Raw genomic sequence first — 24915 nt, 5'->3', positions numbered from 1 at the left:
TGGAGGCAAAAGAAAATCCATGTGGTGTGCATGAGAGGAAAAAGAAGAGAAGGAGATGAATAGAAGTAAGAGAGGGCTTCTCTCTCCTAATTCCCCTCTCTCTCTACACACACACACACACACACCCGTATGTGTGCATGCATATTTATATGTATGTATAAAGCACAATTTATGGTGGAAGCAAGAAGGCAAAGAGAAAGCTTGAACACTCAAAATGCACACATAGTAAACGAGACTCTCTATTCATTTAATATGCTATATACATGTGGGTAGCCTCAAATTGTGGCATCTATTCACTCTATAAACTATATACGTAGGGTTTCTAAAGTGGGTAGCCTCAACCCTTGGTTTCTTTGACAAGTATACTTGCCCATTAATATGCAGTTAGCTCTCATAGGTATTTGTGGGTAGCCTCAACCCTTGGTTTCTTTGACAAGTATACTTGCCCATTAATATGCAGTTAGCTCTCATAGGTCTTTGCGTGTGTATATTAAATAAAAAATAGTGCACAAGATATGACTTTGGGAGATATTATAATTTGCACAATTGGAGTGAACATGGCTCTCACATTTAAATAAATGCTTGACACTAGTTTTAAATGATGGCTAGCTATTGCATTAAGACTTCACCGACTACATGCTTTTAATATTTATTATTTCCAAAACAAAAATCATGTTTAGCACTCTAATTATGTGTAGCTTGGTTAAGGCTATTCTCTCAGTCCATGGACTAGTCTTCTTTGATTCCTTTGATTGAGCTTTGATTGCTTTGACGCGCGTTGGACTTTTGACTTTTTAAATATATTTTTCAAAATTTTGTATCATTTTCATAGCCTTCTCAAATTGGGGTTATTTTACCTCCTCAATGAGTGCTATTCCCTTAACATGTCAATTTGGGTAGTTGATGGTAGTAGCATTGAGGACTTCAATGCTAAGGACATGAAAGATGAAGAGGTAAAGGATTGGATGGAGTTGCTGAAGGTGGGGTTTGGATGTTGACAATTTTGGACTGTGTCTTTGAGGTGTACTTGAAAGAAAACCTTTAACTTTTCTCAAGGGTGGTGGCTTAACCTATAAGTACCAATGGTATGTGCTTATGTAGTGCAATTGGGAGATGAGTCTAATGCTAGGTGGCCCAATACCTTCTAGCTTTGTGATGATCCAATTGGTGTAGTAGGTGGTTATGAGGTGGAATTTATAGTAATAAGTTTTATTGAGCAAGCGTGGATGACTTGCTTATAGTAATGAGGTGGAATTTATAGTAATAAGTTTTATTGAGCAAGGGTGGATGACTTGCTTATGATGTGCCCTGCATTTATGGTGTGGGAGGGACAATGGGCTATGGATTTAGAGATGGGGCCATTTGATTGAGTCCATTGAATACCTTTAACTTGATGACCCCTAGGTGTAGTGTTTCATGCTTGCATGTATCTACAAGTGGAGCCTTTGCTCTCTTTTATTTCTTTACTTTTTCTACTTCTCTCAAAAATTTCCCGCTTTTTTCTTATTGTTGTTGTGTGTGTGTCTTGTTCCTTTGATCCTTAAGAAGTTGCCATAAGGTTTGAGCAAGGCATGCCATGTTCATCAAATGTCTTTGATGACTAGCCACATATGAGTAGGAGATTGTGGAAGGAAAAGGCGAGAGAAACAAACAAATCGACTCTTGGCCATATCTTCCAACAACTCCAAGTAGAGTGTTGGTAGAATGTTGTATGGAGAATAAGCCTAGCCATGGCTACTTAATCAATCCCAACATTTACATCAAATAATGATGGTGGTAGCCAATCCTCATACACCATTGGCTTTTACTCGTAGTAGAAGCATAAGTAGACAAACTTAGTTGTAGGTGAGAAAGCTCGATTTGGATAGTTTGTGATCTCAATCCTACCATTGAAAATTGATAGGGTAGAAATTTGAATGAAGCATTATCAATGTTGAGGCCTTGTAATTCAGGAAGTTATGACAATTCACGACATCATGAGGCTATTGTACACAGACCTTTTATCTACTAAATGCATCCCTTCTAGAATTTGAGAGTTGGTGTATGAATTAGCTCTAGAATTGCTACGGTTATTTAAGTAGCAAGGTACCATCAAAGAAACTATAACTAACTTAATGAGCTTGTCACAGATTCACAGTACAAAAGAGGATGCATTTCCATAGGCGTGGCTTAACCTTTGAGACAAGCATATGGCTATTGGCAACATCAACTAGGCAATTATCTTTCGTCACATGTAACTATCATTTGTTGCATGTAAATAGTGCGATTGCATGTTTTGACTCCACATCAAGTATGGTTGCAGGGCAAAAAGGCACAACCTTATAACCAAGGTGTTTTGATGCAAAGAGAAAGAGGAGAGAGAAACAAGGCTCTAGAGCATATGGGGAGAAAAAGAAAATGATAAATGGGGATTGAATGGGGTCTGCTTTATTTCCCACCATGGACCAAGCCACACACAAAGCATGTTCATTAGTCATTAGTACCACCACACACAAAGCATAACTTTTGTTGCCTTGTCTCACATTTTGAGTTCATGTTGGGTCAAAAGGTGGTGGGATCACCCATCTGGTCCACTATTTTGCATTAACATGAGCCAATTGCATGGTTCACTCAATCCCAATGTGAACAAGCTACATAAACAGAGCTTCACCTTGATCATATTATTCCATTGGATTTGATCCATCCATATAAGCCACATAATATTCATTACAACATTTCTATTAGCAGTGATAACCATGGAGCTCGAGAGTGAGCGAATTACTTGATAGAATGTTTGATAATAGCTCTAATTCTCGCATGGACAATCATCATTTTGGACGTCATCATTGAAGGAGGTAAACCAGATTTTATGTAATATTTTGTTTTAATATACTACTGGGAGTTGATGCCACATGGTAGTATATGATTGCTAATGCCTCACTCACTTAGTCTCTCTCTTCTTTGTGCATCCTCAAAATCAGTGGGAACCACTCCTACGTTGACTTGCACATGGTCACTTTTCTGTAATAAATTAACTATTTATATCCTATACACACGAGGGTAATGAAAGTTGCTTCTTGTCGTTACAATTAGTATGGCAACAATGAGGCCTTAGATGAAACATCAATTGTGAAACACCAACACGGGCATAAGAAGCATTCCTTTATGCAACCAATGAATATTGCAAATAATAGAAGGGATGGCCAAACAAAACATGCAAGGGATGGCTACCATGAGATCCCAAAGAAAACATAGGACGTGAACGAGCAAGGTGAGCATTAGAAGCACTCCTTCATGTATCCAATGAATCTTGTAAATAGAAAGAGGGAGGCAACCCTAGAGAGGGATGACCTCTATGGAAGGGGAGGTTTGGCCAAGTGAAAGAGAGAAGATTTTAAAACTAGTTTACTCTCACATATGAAAAGAGGATAAGAGACTTACATACTCACGAGTCATATACCCACATATAAAGAGAGGAGAGGGGATCATATTACTGTCACATTGTCACAGTTTAAGAGAGGAAAAAGGCAGTATAAATTCTATAACACTGTCACAACGCAAGAAAGGGAAAAGAGAAGAAAAGGTGGATCATTGGCACACGTAGGCCTGGTTGCCATTGCGACGTACTACCGACTAGGCCATGGCGATGGCAGTGCTGAAGCTCTCTGCATTCGTTCCACCTCCCCACTCGTTCGCTTCCCACTATCATTCCCAGCCATGGCTGTCAGCTAAGTCCGCATCATCCGGCATGCCCTTGCTTATCTGCTCTTCTTCTCCATCTCCAACTCCAACTCCACCTCCCTCCTCCTCCTCCTCCTTCTCCCCTTCTTCTTCTTCTTCAGTTATTTCTACGCCTCCTTCCTCTTTCGCCCCAATCTTCGAGCATTCCCCTCTATCAGGTGATGAATGGGACCTCTCTTCTCTCCTCAGCTACTTCGAAGGTCAGCAGCAGCAAACCGGACCGAGCATTCAGCCGATCAGTATCCAGCGAGAAGGTAACTTTACACTCGATTCCGAATAATTCACTGTGCAAGCAGTGGTTGTGAAATTCACTCTGCAACCAATGGCTCTGAGATGATGTGCAATCTTGCTTTTTTTCACACCATTGCCCATCTTGAGCTCCGCAGATCACTTCATCCAACAACAGGCTCCTGATGTGGCTTCCACTTCATCATCAGAAGGGCCACTGCAAGATTTTGCTCCTGATTTGTCCCAACAGCCTACTGCTCGCATTCCACAGGATCTCAGCCTCGCCTCAAAGTACAAGAGTGTGCCTCGTGGGCATTGGACGGCCCTACTGAAGGGCCTCTGTGACAGCAATGGATTAGATGTTGCACTTAGATTGCTCAATTGGCTCCGCAAGCACAGGTTCCGTGTCTCTTATGATGAAGTTTTTGGCATTGTTATTGAAGGCTTGAGCAAGAATGGTAGGTTCCCTGAGGCACTTGCTTTCGCAGAGCTACTCGAAATGAAGGGGAGATATATCTATAATGCACTGCTCAGTGCATCTTTAGCAAACAACGACAATCTTCGAGTTCTGAGTTTCATAAAACGGATGAGGCGGCAAGGCTTGAGGCCTGATGCTGTTAACTACTTCATTGCTGTGCAGGCATGTATAAAGGCAAAAGTAGAAAGCTGCACTCTTGTAGAACTTTATGAGTATATGAAGGAAGATCAGGTGCGGTTTGATGAAAGACTATATAATAATCTCATATATGCATTGAGTTGGTCTGGTGATACTGAACAAGGGCTGCATTTACTGCGGGAGATGAGCTCAGCAGGTATGATTCCAAGTCAGTCCTCCTACACTGCTGTTATTTATGCTCTGGGTGAGGTGGGCCGAATGGACGAGGTGGATGCAATTTTCTTAGAAATGAAATCTGCTGGTCGTATGCCAAATACCAGAACCTACAACACTATGATCAAAGGTTATGCAAAAAAAGGGCTCTTGGAGCAGGCACAAGCAGCTCTATGGTCCATGGTGAAAAATGAGGTGGCACCCAATGTGTTAACTTACAGTATACTGATTGATGCTTGTGCCAGTTCAGGTCGTTTGGATCAAGCTTGGGACCTTTTCCAGGAGATGAAGAACTGCGGACTGGAACCTAATGCATTCATATATGGTAGATTGATGTCTGCATTCAAAGAAGCTGGTCTTTGGCTGAGTGCCATTAAGACTTTGAGAAAGATGCAAGAAAAAGGCATCCCCCCTAACAGGCATGTTTATAATATCACTATAGATTTGTTTGGGAAGCATAAGGAGGCAGAGAAGGCTCTTCAGGCTTTTGAGAAGATGAAGTCGGAGGGCATAAGGCCAGATGCTGTCACCTGGAACTCATTAATTGAATGCCACTTCAGATCAAGTAGGAAGAAGAAGGCAATGGAGTTCTTTTATCAAATGCAGGCAGAGCTATGTTCTCCAACTCCACAGACATACAACATCATCATAGATTGGTTAGGCCGATTACATTGTTGGGATGAGCTAAAGGATATACTTCAGAGCATGAAAACCAATGGTTTAGTCCCTGATACTGTAACTTACACAACTTTGGTGAATGTTTATGCTCAGTCTGGAAGATTTCGAGATGCTCTTGAGTGTCTGGAGCTCATGAGGACAGGGAGCTCAAAATCTGATGCCAGTGCGTATTGTGCCCTGGCCAATGTCTATGCCCGGCAGGTAAATACTATTACTGATGAGTTGTTGTTTTATGCACACACACAGTCTTTTTCTTTTTTGGGTGGAATGCCACACACACACACACACACACACACACACAAACATACACACTGGTGGAAAGATATTGTATTAATCATCAAACATGGCTGAAAACACATGCTTTTTTAGGGTGAAACTAGGATACTAAATGATATTAGAACAAGGTACAAAGATAGCTATGTTTAGTGTGAATGTAACTAATGTCCAAAACTTTGAAAAAAGAGTGTCCTGGTTCTGGTCAATGCTGTGAGGTTGGAGCAGTCATACAGGGGCTGCTGGAAAGATCTTCTAAAGAAAGTATAAGTATCAATGATAATGTCAACAAAGACCATACAATAATGGGATTTCCAAGTGCTCCAAAGTGTCAAAAATCTCATCTAAGCAAAACACTAGGTATATGACCTCAAAGGAGTAGGAATGAGAAGCCAAAAATGTTGTCCAAAACAATGAGAAGGGAAGTGTACCCTTAAATAATTTAGATCATGAGAATAAGCGTGAAACTAGAGAATATATGGAACTATTCTAGCTAGAGCAACACAACATACATAGATAGAAGTTGCAATTCTTCTTTGAGCAAGTACACTTCCAGCAGCCAACCAAGCACCACCCTAAGGAAAGGCACGATTCAAAGTTTTTATAGCAAATTAGGATGATGATCCTTCATATAGGGTGAAGGGAGAAGATGCTGATAAGTACATTTAGTAGGCAACAATCTCAAGGCCAAAGTTCCCCCATGCAATGATGCATGCTGCAAACTCCAAGTATATACCTTACATGCTAAAGCAAGAGGAGGAATCTGTTCAAGCAGTCCTATAAGATCTTATCTTTTTCTCCAAAGCGGTTTTTAATGCATGCACAATCCATTATGAGGAGACAATGCAACAAAGGAAATCACATAACTATCATCATCCACAACATCTTGAATGGAATCGATTGCTTTTTTCTTTTGCAATGAAGTGAGCTGTCCTTGGTTGCTGAAGAGCTAAAGGAACATCAAACAATCTACTCCAATGTATTCTTTCAAGGCACATAGAGGTAGCTTGTTGAGCTTGTTTGCTAATCTTGGTAAGCAACAAAGACTTAATTATCATTGGTTACCCTTTTTCAGCTCATTAAACATTCCCAAAACTCAAATATTAAATGTACCTAAAGTGTTTGGGCACAATCTGAGACATTGGTGTTTGGGGTAAAGGCGCCTATGCCTATTTACTTCACACACTATGATTGCACACCTGTACATTGCAAGTGGCGAATGCTTATCATTATTACTTTATTCTTTATTCTTTCGGTGACTATTGAATAAGAGAAGGTCAGTCATACGTTGTGACTGTTGAAGTTTCCATATACAGTATCTCTCTCTTTCTTACTCTCTTGCTCTTTCCGCCATATCTCTTGCTTTACTGTTGCTTCCACTTGTGTGCTTCTACTCAAACTCTACCTTTCAATTGGTATCAAAGCCAACCATTCGAGAAGCTTCTTCATTCTTTGCTTTATCATGGATTTAAAGCTTCAGCTTGAGGTTTTATAGCAACCATTGTTTCTTCCTTTCGAGATATGCATTGAGTCTTTTCTTCTCTCGGCTTGTTCCAACTTGTTCGTGGCTCGTTGATGAGCTTCCTAGGGCTTGGTTAAGCCTTGTTGAGCCCTTATTGAGCCGAGAAGTAGTCATTCTATTCATTTTGAGTGTATACAGAGCATGCTACAGAAGTTGTGGACAGCTATGGTGGCTTGATAAAACTTTTGTATTTTGGCTATAACTTTTATATACGATATCGGATATAGGCATTCTATAGCTACAAACGAAGAGTGTGACAAGAGCTATATATTTGAGCACACACAGAGTTGATTCTGTGTAGTTCTCAGCTGTTTGTTTTACACAGAATAGAACAATTTTGGTTTGGATAGCAAATAAAAAATTCCATAATGCCCGTTTGATGCTTCGTGGATGCTATTTTGGTACCTAGATGGTATGCTTATGCGTTAGGATGCTACTTGGATTGTTTAGAGCTTGATTAGCTTAGTTTTGCAAAGGTTTATTGCTATCATAACAATATGTACAATAAATATATAATAGTGAGCTTCATGCTTTGAATGCCTATTATGCCTACATGGTATTTCGGGTATGTTACATGTCTATGGTGATGTCTAGCATTGATGTATGAGCCCGAACATGGTTAGAATGTGCTTTGGCACTTGGATTTGAGCTACATTTGGTGTACTTGAGCTTTGGCTTTATGCTTTAGTTGCTTTAGTCATTGATGTTATGGGTTTAAAGGCTTACTTGGGTTCATGCTTTTGAATGCATCTTGGATTCTGAATAATAATGTACTTGATGTCTTGAGCTTGTATTGTTCATTTGGCATTTGGATTTTCTTTAGTGAGCTACTTACTATTGGCATTAGATCTTTTGATTTTTTATGTAGTTGAGCTTGGCCCTTTGAGATAGTGGGACTTGTCGTTTATGTATATGCTCTCTTGTATGCCATTGGATAAAGTTACCTTAGCTTGAGCTGATTTGATTCCGTATGCTTTGAACACCGACACTTACCTCTGTTAGTAGTTTATCAGTGATATATATACTTATGGAATGTATAGTTTATTGACAATTTGAGTTTTGGTACTAGTAGTCTATGCTTAGTCATTGGTAGTTGCATTCTTTGTATCCCAGTTGCTACTCGGATATTCTGGTAGTGGGAGCTTTCTTTCTTGGCTATTTGCCCATAGTTGGATTGATACATACTATTGTCTTTATTTCAACATTGTTGTAATTACAGATTTCAGCATTGTCTTGGAGAGTAGATATTAAACTTTGTGAGTTATTGCTTGCAGTTTAGTGGAGAACTCTATACTTTGGTATTTCCTTTTGTTTTACTCTTGTTTTGGTTGAGTGGGGATTGATTTGTAGTCATTTACAGTAGCCCATTCTCTTGAATTTTACATTGGTTTATAGTCATTATGGCTGGTCTTCAAATGATAGTACTATTTTCAATATTGAAAAGCTTGATGGCACAAATTTCACCTATTGGAAGACACATATATAATGGGTATTAGTTAAAAAGAAGCAAGTGGAAGATACTAGTTTAAAAGAAGCAGATTAGGCCTTTGAAAACCAAGAGTGTAAAGTCCAAAGGCATTGATTAGGATACTTGAGATGAGCTGGATGAGCTATATAAATCCACTTTTTTATTTTCATTGTCAAAACAAATTTATTTCAATGTTGTGGCACTTGAGGATAATGCTTGGCAGTCATGGGAAAAGATGTACAATCTTTATGACAAGCTTGTAGTAAGTCTTATGGTTGTAAGTCCTCTCTTATATGCCATTATCGTGGAAAGCAGGGTCATATTCAGTTGTAGTGTTGTAAGATGTGCGATGATAAGTGCAAAGAGAAAGAAATGGGCAAAGTGTAGGATACGTCTGATGATTGTAGCATTGTTCTTAGTAAGTCCAATGTAAAATTGAGGAGATAAATACCTTGGAGTCTAAGCTTGATGATAATCACATCTTGGTAGCTTTTTCTCTTGATGCTAGTCAGTTGGTTGACGCCTTGTCCACTTTTTCTGAGTGTTGACTCCTTAATTCGGAGCTTCTTTCCATGTTACTCAGCATAGGGATTGGTTTCATTGCTATTACAGTATGATAGGTTTTGTGAGACTAGGAAATGACTTGACATTGGATATTATTAGTATTAGTGATATTAGATTGTAGTTTACTTCAGACAACACTCTTGTTTTGCATGATGTATGCCATGTTTTGGCTTTGATCAAAATCCTACTCTTTGTTGGACATTTGGATGATGTAGGATATCATGTATCTTTTGGAGATTCCGTGTGAAAGATTACTTGTGAGAATCTTGTCTTTGCTTGAGGTCTAAGGTTAGTGGCCTCAATCCCTTGCTTGTATTTGGGTCTATTGACCATGTTTTGATTGTGGCTGACATACCACATGTATCTTTATGGCATCATCACCTTGGGCACATGCCCTTAAAAGGAATGAAAATGCTTTCTCGTTTGCAATACTTTTTGTTCCTTGACTGCAAATGTTTTGATTTATGCAGTTGTTGTTTTTATGGCAAGTAGACACATAGTTCTTATAAAAAGGTTGGTATTGCGCACATGGGTGAGTCTTTGGCTCTTGTTTATTTTGATATATATGGTGCCATGCCTTGTTAGTCACTAGATGGCGTGAAGTATTTTATAACTTTCATTGATGATTATTCGTATAAGGTTTGGGCATATTCCATAAAGTAGAAATTGGATGTATTAGCTACCTTTCAGTGTTGGCTTGCTCTTGTTGAGAACTATGGTATCTGGATATAAATTGAAATACCTAAGGTTAGATAATGGGGGTAAATATGTATCTAAAGCATTTGAACAGTTTTGCAATGAGGGGGGTATTAAGTGTCAATTGATTGTCCCTTACATTCCACTTCAGAATGGTGTTATAGAGTGTATAAATATGATGATTCAGGAGAGTCCATAGTATACTTAGCTAGGTAGGCTTACTACAACTTCTTTGGGCTAAGGCAGTTACTATTGCCATACACTTGATAAACAGATCTCCATACATTGCTATTGGTTGCCAGGTTGTAGAGGAGGTATAGTTTGGAAAACCTCTATCATATGCTTATTTGCAGGTCTTTGGATGTGAGGCTTTTTGCTATGTTTCTAAGGACAAATGCAATAAATTGGATCCTAAATCAACAAAATGCATCTTTCTTGGTTATGGGATGTAAGTGAGATGGGCTATCGCCTATGGGATTTGTAGGTTAGGAAGGTCATTTGTAGCCATAATGTTGTTTTCCATGAGGATAAGATGCATAAGCAGCCTGGGCAAGTGGTTAAGGTATGTAGGATGACATTTCGAGGGAAGTCTCCTATTATTTTATAGCTAGTTAGATAGTCTGCACTTGATGTTTTAGTGGCCCATGATCATGATATTGGACAGGATGTATAGGCCCCACAACCTATTTTGAGATGATCTACTAGAGATAGATGTTAGCCTCGTCGGTTTGAGTCCTCCATGGACTATGTTATTGTGATAGATTTTGGTGAGCTTCTCACTTATGAGGAGGCCATGCGCAAAGGTGATAGTCACTCTTAGGAAGAGCAATACAATCACAGTATGAATCATTGTAAAAAAACCATACATGGGATTTGGTTTCCTTGCCCAATGGGAAATATTCATTGCTATGTAAGTGGGTGTACAAGTTAAAGAGTACCCTTGGATGCCCCAAGCTAGTATATAAGGCGAGATTGGTTGCTAAGGGTTTTAAGCTAGAGCATGGCGTTGAATTTGATGAGGTCTTTTCTCGTATAGTCAAGATAACTATCCTATGCTTGGTGTTGGTCTAGGCTGCTTAGTTAGATCTAAATCTCTATCAGATGGATATTAAGATGACTTTTTTATATAGGGACTTGCATAATGAGATTTATATTTAATAGCCTAAGGGCTTTAGGAAAAATGCAAGAAACACCTAGTGTGCAAGTTGAGAAAGAGCCTTTATGGTCTTAAGCAGGTACCTAGAGAATGGTGTCATAAGTTTGGTGCATTTATGCAGTTGTAGTCTTACTCTTGCAGTGATATGGATCCGTGTCTCTACATGAAGAAGGCTCATGATGGCGGTCTTATTATCTTGGTAGTGTATGTGTATGGTATGTTGATTAGTGGGAGAGCTTATGATGAATTGGATGCTTTGAAAACATAACTCAAGAAGAGCTTTGAGATGAAGGACATGGGGTAGGTCTCACATATTCTTGGGATGCGCATCACATACGATCGCTCTTAAAGAGGCTCTTGTACTTGTCATAGGAGTATATAGAGAAGATCCTTAAGTGCTTTCATATACTGGATGTTAAGCCTATTGGCTGTCCTTTACCTTCCCATGTGAAGGTCAGTAAAGCAAATTGTTCCCAATTAGACGAGCAAAAGGCTAAGATGGCAAAGATTCCTTATGCATCTGTAGTGGGCAGTTTGATGTATGCCATGATAGCCACTTGTCTTGATATAACATTTGCAATGGGAGTTATAGCATGCTACATGGCTACACTTGGCTGGTAACATTGAAATGCTGTAAAGGATATCATGAGGTACTTGAAAGGCACTGTAAATATGAGCATTTGCTATGGTGGTTAAGATACTACAATCATTCGTTACATTGACCTTGACTATGTAGGACATAGAGATAGTAAGAAGTCCATCCCTAGGTATGTCTTGACTTTACTAGAGGTGTTGTTTCTTGGATGTCCAAGGTGCAGAAATACACGGCTTTATCTACTACTAAGGCAAAGTACGTTACAACCATTGAGGCTTGCAAGGAAACTCTATGGTTAGGCCGAACCTTGATGTTACTCCTATACTTCATTGGGATTCTATGAGTACTATTTAGTTGGCAAAGAATTTGGTCTTCCATGTAAAGACAAATCACATTGAGGTGCTCTATCACTTTATCAAGGAGGTGGTAGATAACAAGTCTACTGAGCTTGTCAATAGACTGACAAGAATCTTGTAGATTTGCTCACTAAAAGTCTCCTAGTGGAATGTTTTGCCTAAGGAAGTTGATGGGTGTAGAATGAGATGATGTCTATTCCTTGTCCCGTTGTACTTTATATACATTTGTACTTTGTCACTTTTTCTTGTTCTCTCCTCACTAGAGGCATATTCGCCTTTAAGTGGGAGATTGTTGGGGGTAAAGGCGCCCATGCCTATGCCACCCTATATTTTCTTCACACCGTGATTGCATACCTGTGCATTGCAAGTGGCGAGTGCCCATCATTATCACTTTATTCTTTATTCTTTCAGTGACTATTGAATAAGAGGGCGGGTCACACATAGTGACTGTTGGAGTTTCCATATATGATCTCTCTCTTCTTGCTCTCTTGCTCCATTTGCCATAGCTCTTGCTTCACTTTTGCTTTTGCATGTGTTTCCACTCGAGCTTCCATCACTGTTACATTATTTTTTTATTTTTTCAATGACTATTGAATAAGAGAAGGCCAGCAACACATTATGAGTGTTGGAGTTTCCACACACAGTGTCTCTCTTTCTTGCTCTCTTGCTCCATTTGCCATAGCTCTTGCTTCACTCTTGCTTCCTCTTGTCTCTTTCCACTCGGGCTCTATCTTTCAATTGGTTGGTTCATTTGTTGATAAATATGGTATGTGTCTAGGCACTTCGGGCTCTATCTTTCAATTGGTTGGTTCATTTGTTGATAAATATGGTATGTGTCTAGGCACTTCGTATCTCATATAGTGGCTGGCCATTGCTCTATACTTGTACGATTTCCTCTTGGCAATCGCTCCACCAACTGGCACGACTTGTTGCCTACGGCATTAGTGGCTACTGGTGGCCGCATTTTTTTGCACAGTAGGCGGCTCTACTACTATCTAGTTGCCATGACATCCTTTACTAACATGTGACGTGAATCTAGTAGCGTAGTAGTAGGGGAATATCGAATGGGGGAACCTGAAGGGGGAATGTCTAGCAAGGGAAATGGCTAGGGGAATGAGGGGAATGTGAAGGGAATACAAAGGTAGTGCCTAGGTTGCCATTCCATCAAAGAAAAACGTGAGACTTCATTGTTGATTATTGGGGAAATAGAATAAAATCTCACCTATGTTGGATATCCGTGCACCATCGCGTTTGCTTCCCTCCATAGTCATATGCATCGCATTGACTATTTGTTGCACTCAAGTACGCATATAACAATTCTCTTCTTCCCTCCCCCCTTTTCTCTCTTTGGAGCACAAACACCATTGTACGTATCCTCAAGTTAGGAGATCCCATTCTATCTAGCAATTATTGGACTATTATGGTTGGGCACACGATGACTAAGTTATATGCCTCCATCCTTAAGCAAGAGCTGAGGAGATGGGTGGAGATGTGGGGGCTCAGAGCACAGGGACACACTGGCTTGAGGAAAGGCTACTCTACATTGGATCACATTCTCATACTCAAAACAATCATTGAGGAGGGCAAGGCTTATGGCCGACGGATCTATTATTGCTTTGTGGATTTCCGCAAAGCCTTTGACACAGTGTCGAGAGACAGATTGATACATAGACTACATGCTATGGGAGTGTTTGTACTTTCGCTTACACACTTGGGTATTGCATTGGGTGTCGAGCTGTGTCTTCACTCTCACTTACTCCACTGTCTACAATGTACTCTCAGCTGAGAGCTTCCATCTCTGATCTTACATTCAGTATCAAAGCTGAGGCTCGACACGTTCCAACCTTCCACTCCAGGCTCGTCAGCCTTTGTCTCTAGCTTGTCAGCGAGCAGCTTTGCAACCATCATAGGCTTGCCACCTTGTAGGCTTGCCCGTTTGTAGCCCTTGGTCCAGTCGTAGCCTCTGCCACCAGCACCAGCTCGGCTTGGTTTGACGAGCACCGCCTCAAGTCCACTTGCGCTGCTGCCTCGCCAGTCTCCAGCACCGTTGCCACTTGCAGCGCCATCTACCTCCTACAACGCCACTTGCCTCTTGCAGCACTGTTTGCCTCTTGCTCTGCCACTTGACGACTACTCTGCCAGTCTTCTCTTGCTCCACCAAGCCGTTAGTATCCTCCCGCCCCCCCAGGCTGCTAGCATTGAAGATAAAAGAGACATTTATTTTTTTAAATTCAAAAATCTGAATCGCAGAGGGGGGGCTTTTGCCGAGGAGTGCATTTTTACTCCTGGACTTGCTTTCAGACACACACACACACACACTCTCTCTCTCACATACACACATTGCAGAATTTTCTTGAGAAGCAGGTCGTAAAATTTTTGGGCTTTTGGATGTTTAGAGGACATTGGCACATGTACTAGATATTCAGTCTAAAATAGACAGAAATTGTGCATTTTGGACAACAAAATTTTGGGGCTTTTGCATTGGTTGTGTTGTTGAGCATTGTTTGTGGATTGGACAGTGTATACGTTGGATAGTTGTGATCAAGTGTGACACAGTTTTGCTAATTACAGCTTGGTGTGTGATGTAGTTTTTGGAAATTTGCAAATTTCCAAGTTGTTCTAGTTTCCAATTCTTGCTCTCAAGTTTTTTGAAATAGTGACATTTATCATGGCCAATCAAGGATAGAGTGATGTATTCACCTATGTATCCAAAGAGGATAGATTGGACGGCAATAACTATTCTCTATGGTCCTTCATGATGAAGAATATGTTGATTGCAAAAAATCTTTGGGAGTATGTTAGTGGTGAAGAAGTTTGTGCTAGAGTTGTGGCTCTTGCAATCCCTCCCCAAGGAGGACGTGGTAAAAGGATAGCTCAGCCACTTTCCCAAAGATCGGTTCCACAGAAGGCTTGGGACACACCTAATGTCGAAGCATTGCCATTGATTGCATTGGTAGTTCAGCTGTCCATAATCCCACATATATGGTCTGCTGCTTCTTTACGAGAAGCATGGCTCACACTTGAGCAAATGTTTGCTGTAAAAAATGAGACATACATCTCTTTCTTGAAAAAGGAGCTTGAGAATGGAAAGATGGATGAAAGTGATACCATGCAGGATCATCTTAATGAAATTCAGGACTTGTCTTGTGTGAGCAGTAAATGAATGTAGATGAGTATTATTTTGATGCATAGAAGATCTCTACTACTTTGAATTCCTTGCTACCCTCTTATTTGGCCTTTAACATGGCGTTGAATCTCACCATGAGAATTTCTCCACAACCACTTACCTTTCTTCAGTTCGTTAGTTTGCTTCTAGAAGAAGAGCAAACAAGAAAAAACAGTGGGGTGGATGTTGTAGCCTTTAAATAGGCTTTTATGGCGAGACAGAATGGCAAGGGCAACTAGTCTAGAAATGCTCCACAGAGTTCTAGAAGTTGAGGTACTTCACAAAGCAATAAGTAGGGGGCATGTAAGCCAAGAAGGGCAAGTGCCGTTATTGTAACAAGCTAGGTCACTACATTACGGAATGTAAAAAGCGCATTACCAAGAGGGAGGAGTCTGGGATGTCTGTTTCTGATGCATCTTCTATTGCTATAGAGGCCGCGTCTTTTGTTATTAAGCATGATTATTGTTTTTACACTTGCTGTTATGATTCTTCTTGGGCTGATAGAGCATTCAACTCTACTAAGGATGGTAGCACTTAGTTCTTTGGCAGTGGTGCTTCTAAGCACATTATATCCCGCAGGGATTTGTTTTCCTTTGTTATTGTAGCTCCTATTGGAAAATTTGTGTAATGTGCCAACAATGCATGTTAGCCTGTTAGAGGTGTTGGGGAGATTGTCTTGAAAGCCATTGATGGCTCTACTCTCCGTTTACAGGATGCATTATATATGCCAGGGATAAAGAAGAATTTGTTGTTAATTTCTTCTTTAGCAAGATGTGGTATGCATGTCACATTTGATGATGACAAATGTATGGTCAGGGATAAGAAATTCTTGACTTTGTTATGACTGGCACATTATGTCATGGACTCTATGCGTTAGATGCTTATTCGATTGATTAGTTAGTCTACTTGGCATCTACTATTACTCTTGCTATGTCATAGGTAGAGTCATGGCATGCTCGCATGGGACATGTCAACTATGGCAATTAGATGCTTATGCAGCGTACGTAGATGCAAGATGGTTTTTCTCTCTTGGAGGGACCTCCTGAGCATATTTGTGAGGGATGCATTTTGGAAATATACATCAATTCTCTCTTCCTCGTGATGTTTAAGGCAATATCCAAGTTATAGATTGTGCATTCGGATGTATGTGGACCTATGCAGACAAAGTCATTGGGTGGATGTCATTGGGTGGATGTTATTATTTTGTCACCTTCATTGATGGCTCTACTCATTTTTGTTGGGTCTACTCATGGTGAAAAAGTTAGAGGTGTATGATGCATTTGTTAGAGTGCAGAGATGCGGAAGCGTGGGACCAAGATTGAGAGAGAGAGAGTGAACACAGAGAGAAGAGAGAAAGAGACAGTGGAAGATGAAGATCTGCTGTATAAGGTGTGCTATATACAAAGATATGCAGATATATACACAGGCGCAGTGTGTGGGACTGTGTGTCTCCACCTTGACAATGCAACCTGCTATCCACCTCAAAGTACGCTGCAGTCTGCACGAATCTCCAACCTGAAATCTGCAAACAGAAGTGTGGAAAAATGTACAGAATGTCGGGTATAAATAGCCAAAAAATATGTGATCAAATATGGCAAGTCGGTTGCATTAAATGCAGCTGACTGGTATAGTCTGACTAGGCTGCCACGTGGCTGCCTGCTCCGACAGGGACCGATAATCGCTAACACCCCCTCTTAGAGCTTGGACGGGGCAAAAGCCTGAGGGATCGGACATGTCTCCCAAGTAGAGCCTGGGGAAGTGCCTTCGTAAACAAATCTGCAAGATTGTCCTCCGTCTTGTAGTACTCCACAGCTATGGTCTCATCTAGAAGCTTCGCCCTGATGAAGTAGTACTGGATCTCTATGTGCTTCGTCCGAGCATGGAAAACAGGATTTCATGCCAAGGCAATGCAACTCTCATTGTCGCAGTGCAGAAAAGTAGGACGAGTCTGGTGGCAGCAAAGCTTCTCCAACAATCTCCGAAGCCACACAGCCTTACATGTGGTGGAAGGCGCGGCCCGATACTTCGCCTCAGTAGACGAAAGGGCTACCGTGGGCTGCTTCTTGCTACTCCATGAGATAACACCTGCACCCAAGGTAAAACAATAGCCCGTAGTAGACCGCCTGTGGTCCACATTGCCAGCCCAATCCGAGTCGCTCCAACGTGCAAGTACAAGATCTGAACGACTTGTGCCTGTTGGATAATGAATCCCTAAGTCAAAGGTCCCTCTCAAATATCAAAGTATCCTCTGAGCAGCCTGCCAATGCACCGTCTGAGGTTCACTCATGAACCCCGCCAAGAGACCAACAGCAAAACAAAGATCAACACGAGTGTTGAGGAGACAAATCAATGATCCAATCAACTGACGGTAGTGGGAAGCATCCGCCAAGGGAGAATCTGAATGTGAAGTGGCCTTCTAGTTCGGATCCATAGGAGTAGAAATGGTCCGACAATCCTCCATCGCAAAAGAAACCAAGAGCTCCTGTACATATCTCTGCTGAGAGATGAAAATCCCCCTCTGAGACTGATAAATCTCTTGGCCCAAAAAGAAGTGGAGTAGACCCAAGTCCGTCATCTCGAATGCCTGATGTAAAGCTGCCTTCTTCTCTTTGACCTTTTGTGCATGATTACCTGTGACAATCAAATCGTCAACATACAACACAAAAAGCATACAACCAGCCTTGGAAGTGTGTACATAAAGCTACAGATCGGCCTTGGAGCGCCGATATCCCAACTGTGACTGAAGGAACGAGTCAATCTTCTCGTTCCATGCACGCGGAGCTTGCTTGAGGCTATACAAGGTCTTCTTTAACCTGTAGACTTGCCCATCTGAAGATCCAAAGCCAGGAGGCTGCTCGACATAGATCTCCTCCTTCAAATCACCATTGAGGAAGGCCGACTTCACATCCAACTGGTAGGCAGGCCATCTCTTATGGCCACCCAAGGCAAGAACAGCTCGAATAGTCGCCATACGAGCGGTGGGGGCAAAAGTATCATGACAGTCAATCCCTGGGCGCTGTGCAAAACCTTTAGCAACAAGGCGAGCCTTGTGCTTGTCCAAAGAACCATCGCTAAGGTACTTGGTCTTGAAGACCCATTTGACGCCAATCACCTTCTTATGAGAGGGGCGAGGCACGAGGTACCAAGTGCTATTCCTCTCAATAGCCTCCAACTCGGCTTCCATAGCTTTCTTTCATGGTGCGGACTGTAAAGCCTTCTTGACGGAGGTGGGCTCTCGATCCTGCATAACACTAGTCATCAAACAATAGTTAGAGCAAACAAGCTCCGTAGAATGTGCCTAGTGCCTCCGTGACCGCCGCGGACCATCCTGCGGTCCCCACTCCTCAAGGACCCCCTCGATCCTTGAATCTCGGAGTGTGTCACGGGCCCAACGAGGAGGAGGCCGGATCTCTCCTCGTCGCTCTCCATCAGCTGAAGACTCTGGGATATCCACTGGTCGTAACTCCTCGGGGGTGACCGGTGGAACAATAGACTTTGTATCGGAAATAGAATCGGAATCAAAAGGCGCTGGAATAGAATCGGAATCAAAAGGCGCTGGCTCCAAAGGAATTGTCTCGGGAGCCCAAGTCTCCCTTGGATCTCCAAAAACAGGATGCTCCTCACCCGTTGCTATGGCCAGAACCTCCACGAACCGCACATCTCGACTGGTGTACACATCGCGCTTGATGGGATCATACAAACGATAGCCTTGGGATTGAGAGCTGTAGCCAACGAACACGTGTCTTCGGGAAGCCGCTTCAAATTTATCATGATGAGTCTTGGGAATGTGAACATAGACTAATATTATACCCAAAAACCCTAAAATAAGAAACATCGGGCTTAGACCCAAAGTAAGCCTCAAAAGGTGTCATTCCATCAACGGCCGAAGTGCGGGATCGGTTGAGGATGTGAACTGCATTAGCCACAGCCTCGGCCCACAGAAATTGAGTTGTCTGTCGGTGCTCCATCTGTTAGCAGAGTATTTGTCAGCTCATGTGTGATGTGAGTCTGAGCTTGATCTGGGCTGGACATTTTTATTAGGTATTTTAGGTATTTTTCTGGTGTGGCATTTTATGCCAGTGGGACATTTTATGCACCAGTTGGCCAGCATTAATGCTGTCCGACCAGCATTGTTGCTCCCCACTTTTTTAGCCTATTTATACTCAGTGGCTCCTCCTCAGTCAGTCACTTCATCTTTACCATCTGTAGACTCTGTGGAGAGAGGAGCCAGAGCCAGTGCCAGTGCCCACGCAGCCAGTGACTCACTGTTGTATGCGATTGTCTCGTGTTCAGATATATGGATTCCATTTCCCGTGCATACATCTGAGTTCTCATCTGTATCGTGTTCTTTTCTTTTCTCTTTTTGTCTTGTGTTTCAGCAGTTTATTTCAGCACATGTTTATGCTTCCACCGCTGCTCCACTTCTGACATGGTATCAGTTTTCAGGATTTGTGTTTCTGCTGTGTTTTCTTGCTGATTTCAGGACTGTTTTGTACCCCTGCTGATCAGACGACTGCTGTCGCAGCCAGGTGACCTGTTTTGGGGCTGTTTTCAGCCTGCGTTTTTTGCAGTTTTGCTATCGCCTGCTGCCTCCGCACCCTCTGCTGCCTACGCACCCTCTGCTGCCTGCGTTTTTCATCTGCAGTTGCTGGCGACAGTTTTCTACCTGTTTTCTCCAGTTTACAGCCTGCGTTTTGCTGATTCAGCATCTCTCGTGGCTGGGTGGCTGTTCCTTCAGGCCGTTTTTGCTGTTTTTGGCAGTTTTTGACTGATTTTTTGTCTTTCTGCAGCAGATTTTGTCTTCTATTGATCAGATTTTGGGTTCTATTGCATGTGAACTCTCATTTTCTGTAGTCTGTGCTTGTGTTTTGGCTGTGTTTCCTCTCTCAATTCCATCTCTTCTCTACTTCTCTTCTTATCCTCTCCATATGGCTCCTCCGTGCACTTCCACTGATGATAAGCATGAGGCATCCTTGAGATTACAGGGGCGGCTTCCGGCACATTATGGAGGTGAGGCTTATGTAGCTTCAGAGAGGGGTGACGGGAAGAAGAAGTCGAAGGCCCAGTGTTACCACTGTGGCAAGAAGGGACATTTGCGGAAGGCCTGCAAGAAGTTAGCGGCTTCCAGGAAGAAGGAGCAGAAGACGAAGCGGGATGCTGACTCTACCGATGAGTCCTCTCCTTCCTCAGACTCCGACTCCGCTCCTCCGACCAAGGTGAAGTCCAAGGCGCGGAAGGGATCCTCTTCTTTGGATCGCGGGAAGGGCTTGGTGGCCCCTTTCTCGGCTGCTTTCTAGTGGTGGTGATGAGGTCATCCCTCACGACTCTCTTGTGCCAGAGAGGGAGTGTGAGCGGGTGTTCAGATGGGGCAGCCGCGCCTCATCTATACTTTTATACAGGTGCACAGGTTCCAGAGAGGGACGTCCGTGATGCATCGACTTTCGTCTGGCGGAATCAAATCCTGGAGCTGGGATTGACATCCAGGTTCATGCTGAGCTGGTTATCTGACAGAGAGCGGGAGGCTTTCGTCTGGAGCTCAGATGAGGGGACACTTTGGCGGTCTGGCCAAAGGCGGGGACTCCATGGTCACATATGTTCAGAGGCATTTTTGACAGGATGGTCTTGTATGCTACTGCAAGATATTGGTGATGGACACAGAGACATGCTATGATCTTCTCTATTTTCAAGTGTTTGGTACGATCGACATCGACATCAGGTTCTCTCCGAGGCACCTTGGTGGTGGCTTGATCACCCACTGCTTGGGTATCCATGGTTCTACTTGGTGGTTCTCTGTTGTATAGTTTATGATCCCTTTTCATTGTACTATTGTATTGTATCAGATCACTCATGATCTGAGAGAGGGTGTTAGCAGAGTATTTGTCAGCTCATGTGTGAGTCTGAGCTTGATCTGGGCTGGACATTTTTATTAGGTATTTTAGGTATTTTTCTGGTGTGGCATTTTATGCCAGTGGGACATTTTATGCACCAGTTGGCCAGCATTAATGCTGTCCGACCAGCATTGTTGCTCCCCACTTTTTTAGCCTATTTATACTCAGTGGCTCCTCCTCAGTCAGTCACTTCATCTTCACCATCTGCAGACTCTGTGGAGAGAGGAGCTAGAGCCAGTGCCAGTGCCCACGCAGCCAGTGACTCACTGTTGTATGCGACTGTCTCGTGTTCAGATATATGGATTCCATTTTCCGTGCATACATCTGAGTTCTCATCTGTATCGTGTTCTTTTCTTTTCTCTTTTGTCTTGTGTTTCAGCAGTTTATTTCAGCACATGTTTATGCTTCCACCGCTGTTCCACTTCTGACACCATCATGGTGCGCGCCATCTCGATCACACTTCGGTTCTTCCGTTCAAGAATGCCATTTTCTTGAGGAGTGTTGGTGTTAGCAAACTCCTGGTGAATGCCTTTATCTGCACAAAAACGAGCAAATTAATTAGAAACAAATTCTCCACCCTTGTCGGAGCGCAAGGTCTTCAATTGTCGGCCTGATCGGTTCTCCTCAAAGAGAAGCCAATCCTTGAAGTGGAAGAATGCCTCCGACTTCAACGCTAATAAGTAGACCCAAGTCATCCTGCTGTAGTCATCTATGATCAACATGAAGTAGAGCTCCCTTTCAAGGACTCGTTCCGCATAGGGCCACAAAGATCCGTAGATACAAGCTCCATTGGGGAAGTAGACTGCCGCGAAGCTTTGTTGGGAATCGCATCCCTATGTTGCTTCCCACGAATGCAGGAGACGTGTGGCTGTTGGCTCACCACTATGTCCGGCAACCCTCGAACAAGCTGTCCACGTGACGCCCTCGGAAGATAATCATAGTTGAGGTGACCAAACCAAGCATGCCATAGCTCGACTGTGTCTGAGAGGTAAGAAGAAGAGTAGGGAGAGCGGTAGACGACGTCAATTTGTAGATGCCGTTCTCCTCATATCTTGATGAGAGAACCTTCCGGGATCCACGGTCAAGGACTCGTACCGAATCACTGTTAAACTCCACCAAAAGTCCAAGTGAACAAATCTTATGAACCGAAAGTAGATGATACCTTAAACCTGGCACATGCAACACCTCTGAGGTATGGGTACCACCACGTCCATCTGGAATAAACGGCATCTCACCCCCGTCCTGCAATAGACACCGAAGAGCTATCTCCGATGAGAATTTGCCCACGTGAAGGTCGCAAAACTGGGCAACACCAACTGATGAAGGAGTCATGTGCCGGGAGGCACCACTGTCTACGATCCACCCTCGAGCCTGGGGGGCTGTCGTCGCAGCATCAGAATCCTTCGATGTAGAGTCCTCAATGACGGCTAGATGAAGAAACGCAGCTGATGAGGGTGCAGCCACCGCTCCAGAATCCTTCGAATTCTTCTTGTTGGTGTCCTTCTTGTCGTTGTCGGGGCAATCCTTCTTCCAATGGCCGGTCTTACCACAAATATGGCATGTGGATTCTTTTTCCTTGTCCTTCTTTGACTTGTTGTTCTCCTTCTTCTTCTTTTGGTCCTTTCCCTTCTTCTGAGAGGCTTGACCTGTCGAAGCTTCTGACTTGGAAGCATGCTATCCCTTCAGTTGTTCCTCTTGGTCCAAGACCATAGGAACCAGCTCTTCCCACCGAAGAGTAGACTCACGTCCCGAATCAATAAGGGCGGAGTAAAAAGCACTGAATCGTGGCGGCAACTGGGACAAGAGTGTGATCGCCATGTCTTCGGAGGAAATCGGCTTCCCTGCATTCTGAACGTGCATCTGAAGCTGTCTAAGCTTGTTGATATGCTCTCGCAACGAAGAAGACTTGTTCACGGACAAGGTCCGCATCTGCACCTCCAAAGAAAGCCTCTTCATAAGGGTCATCCGGTTATACATCTGGTCAAGCTCCAGCCATATCTCCCGAGCCACCGTCAAGTGCTCGATGTGGACTATCACGGCTGTAGTACAAGACAGAAAAAGAAAAGAACGAATCCGGGCATTCAGTTTGTCCCAATGAGACTGGGCCTTGGCCAACTCCGCACGAGCATTGGAAGAGAGTTTGGACTCATCTCTTACTGAGGGCCGGTCGATCTCCTCCTGTACAAGCTCCGCCAAATCGTAAGACTCAAGGGTGGCCAACATCATCACGCGCCAGATGTGGTAATTGTCGCCATCGAGCTTTTGATCTGAGGGAAGAGCTGGTAAGACAAGCATCTTTCGATCCATGATCGTTTGGAACTCCAAGTCAATCTCTGTAGACATCTTCACCTGTAATGCCTGCACAAACGCAAAAGCAGCCCCCTTTTACTGTGAAAACGCAGCCTGCTAGGGCTCTTTCTTCCGCGTCCCGAACCTTCTTCACCCGCCGGAGGCGATGAAAAAGTGAAACCTGCACTTGAAAGCTGAAAACACAGCCTTCCTCCTCTTTAAACAGCAGCAAACAGCAGCAAATTCACCAACTGGACTCCTTTCCCACGGGCCCTCGCTCGCTTCAGCCTTGTTCCGATGCACAGCCCTCCCTCTCGTCCTTGAACGCTGGAAACACAGCCTTGTGTCGCGATGGAGTCTCCTCTTCAGGTAGGTTCTTCACTCAGTCAGCCCTTCTTCACTGCTCTGATACCATGTTAGAGTGCAGCGATGCGGAAGGGTGGGACCAAGATAGAGAGAGAGAGAGAGTGAACATAGAGAGAAGAGAGAGAGAAAGAGACAGTGGAAGATGAAGATCTGCTGTATAAGGTGTGCTGTATACAAAGATATGCAGATATATACACGGGCGTAGTGCGTGGGATTGCGTGTCTCCACCTCGACGATGCAACCTGCTGTCCACCTCGAAGTACGCTGCAGTCTGCATGAATCTCCAGCCTGAAATCTGCAAACAAAAGTGTGGAAGAATGTGCAGAATGTCGGCTATAAATAGCCAAAAAATATGTGATCATATATGGCAGGTCGGCTGCATTAAATGCAGTCGACTGGTACAGTCTGACCAGACTGCCACGTGGTTGCTTGCTCCGACAGGGACTGATAATCGCTAACAGCATTTTTGGCTTTTGTCACACTTGTGGAAAATCAATGTGGCTGTCGGGTTAAGACTCTCTAATTTGGACCGAGGAAGTGAATAGATGTCTTCTTTGTTGAATGATTTTTTGAAGCAGAAAGGCATTGCCCGTTAGTATACTACTGCATATACTCCCCAACAAAATGGGGTTGTAGAAAGGAAGAATCGGTCACTCATGGAGATGGCCAGATGTATACTGAAAGCTAAGAATCTACCACATGGCTTTTGGATGGAAGTAGTTATGTGTGCCTGTCACGTTTTGAACAGGTGCCTTGCTAAGACATTGAAAAATGTCACGTCTTTTGAGGCTTGGAACAGCCGGAAACCTTTAGTTGACCACTTTCATACTTTTGGGTGTTTTGCATATGCTCACATTCCCAAAGTACTAAGAAAAAAGTTGGACAACAAGGCTGTCAAATGCATTTTTGTAGGGTACAGCAGTGAGCAAAGGATACAAACTATATGACCTTGAAAGTCTTTGTTAGTAGGGATATGATTTTTGATGAAAATCCAGAATTATCTCTTGCTGGTTTTGACACGTATCAGGCTTCAAAGGATGTGTTTGAAGGGTTGCTTCCCATTTCTTTTGGTGAAATAGTTGGAGTTTCAGTAAATGAACAAAATGTTCAGCTAGCTGCTC

General features: G+C 42.9%; 1 protein-coding gene across 6 annotated transcripts in view; it reads left to right on the top strand.

Moving 5' to 3' along the window:
- Window positions 1–3484: 3484 nt before the first annotated feature.
- LOC148032701 (uncharacterized) overlaps window positions 3485–24915 on the top strand; it is a 60691-nt gene continuing 39260 nt past the window's right edge. For 4 of the 6 annotated variants that reach the window (XM_087683332.1, XM_087683330.1, XM_087683331.1 and 1 more), the window contains exons 1-2: window positions 3485–3974; window positions 4107–5656. In XM_087683332.1, coding sequence (XP_087539458.1) covers window positions 3620–3974; window positions 4107–5656 — 1905 coding nt within the window. In that variant the 5' untranslated portion in view covers window positions 3485–3619. Of the gene's footprint in view, window positions 3975–4106; window positions 5657–9497; window positions 9571–9752; window positions 9772–24915 lie in introns of those variants that run through there. The other 2 variants (XM_087683334.1, XM_087683333.1) reach the window with 2 other exon arrangements.

The sequence above is a fragment of the Lygodium microphyllum genome, chromosome 8 (assembly GCF_053477565.2).
Source record: "Lygodium microphyllum isolate KBCC chromosome 8, Lygodium_microphyllum_v1.1.10, whole genome shotgun sequence".
NCBI classification, from domain to species: Eukaryota; Viridiplantae; Streptophyta; class Polypodiopsida; order Schizaeales; family Lygodiaceae; genus Lygodium; species Lygodium microphyllum.
This window is presented reverse-complemented; position numbering and strand designations above follow the sequence as displayed.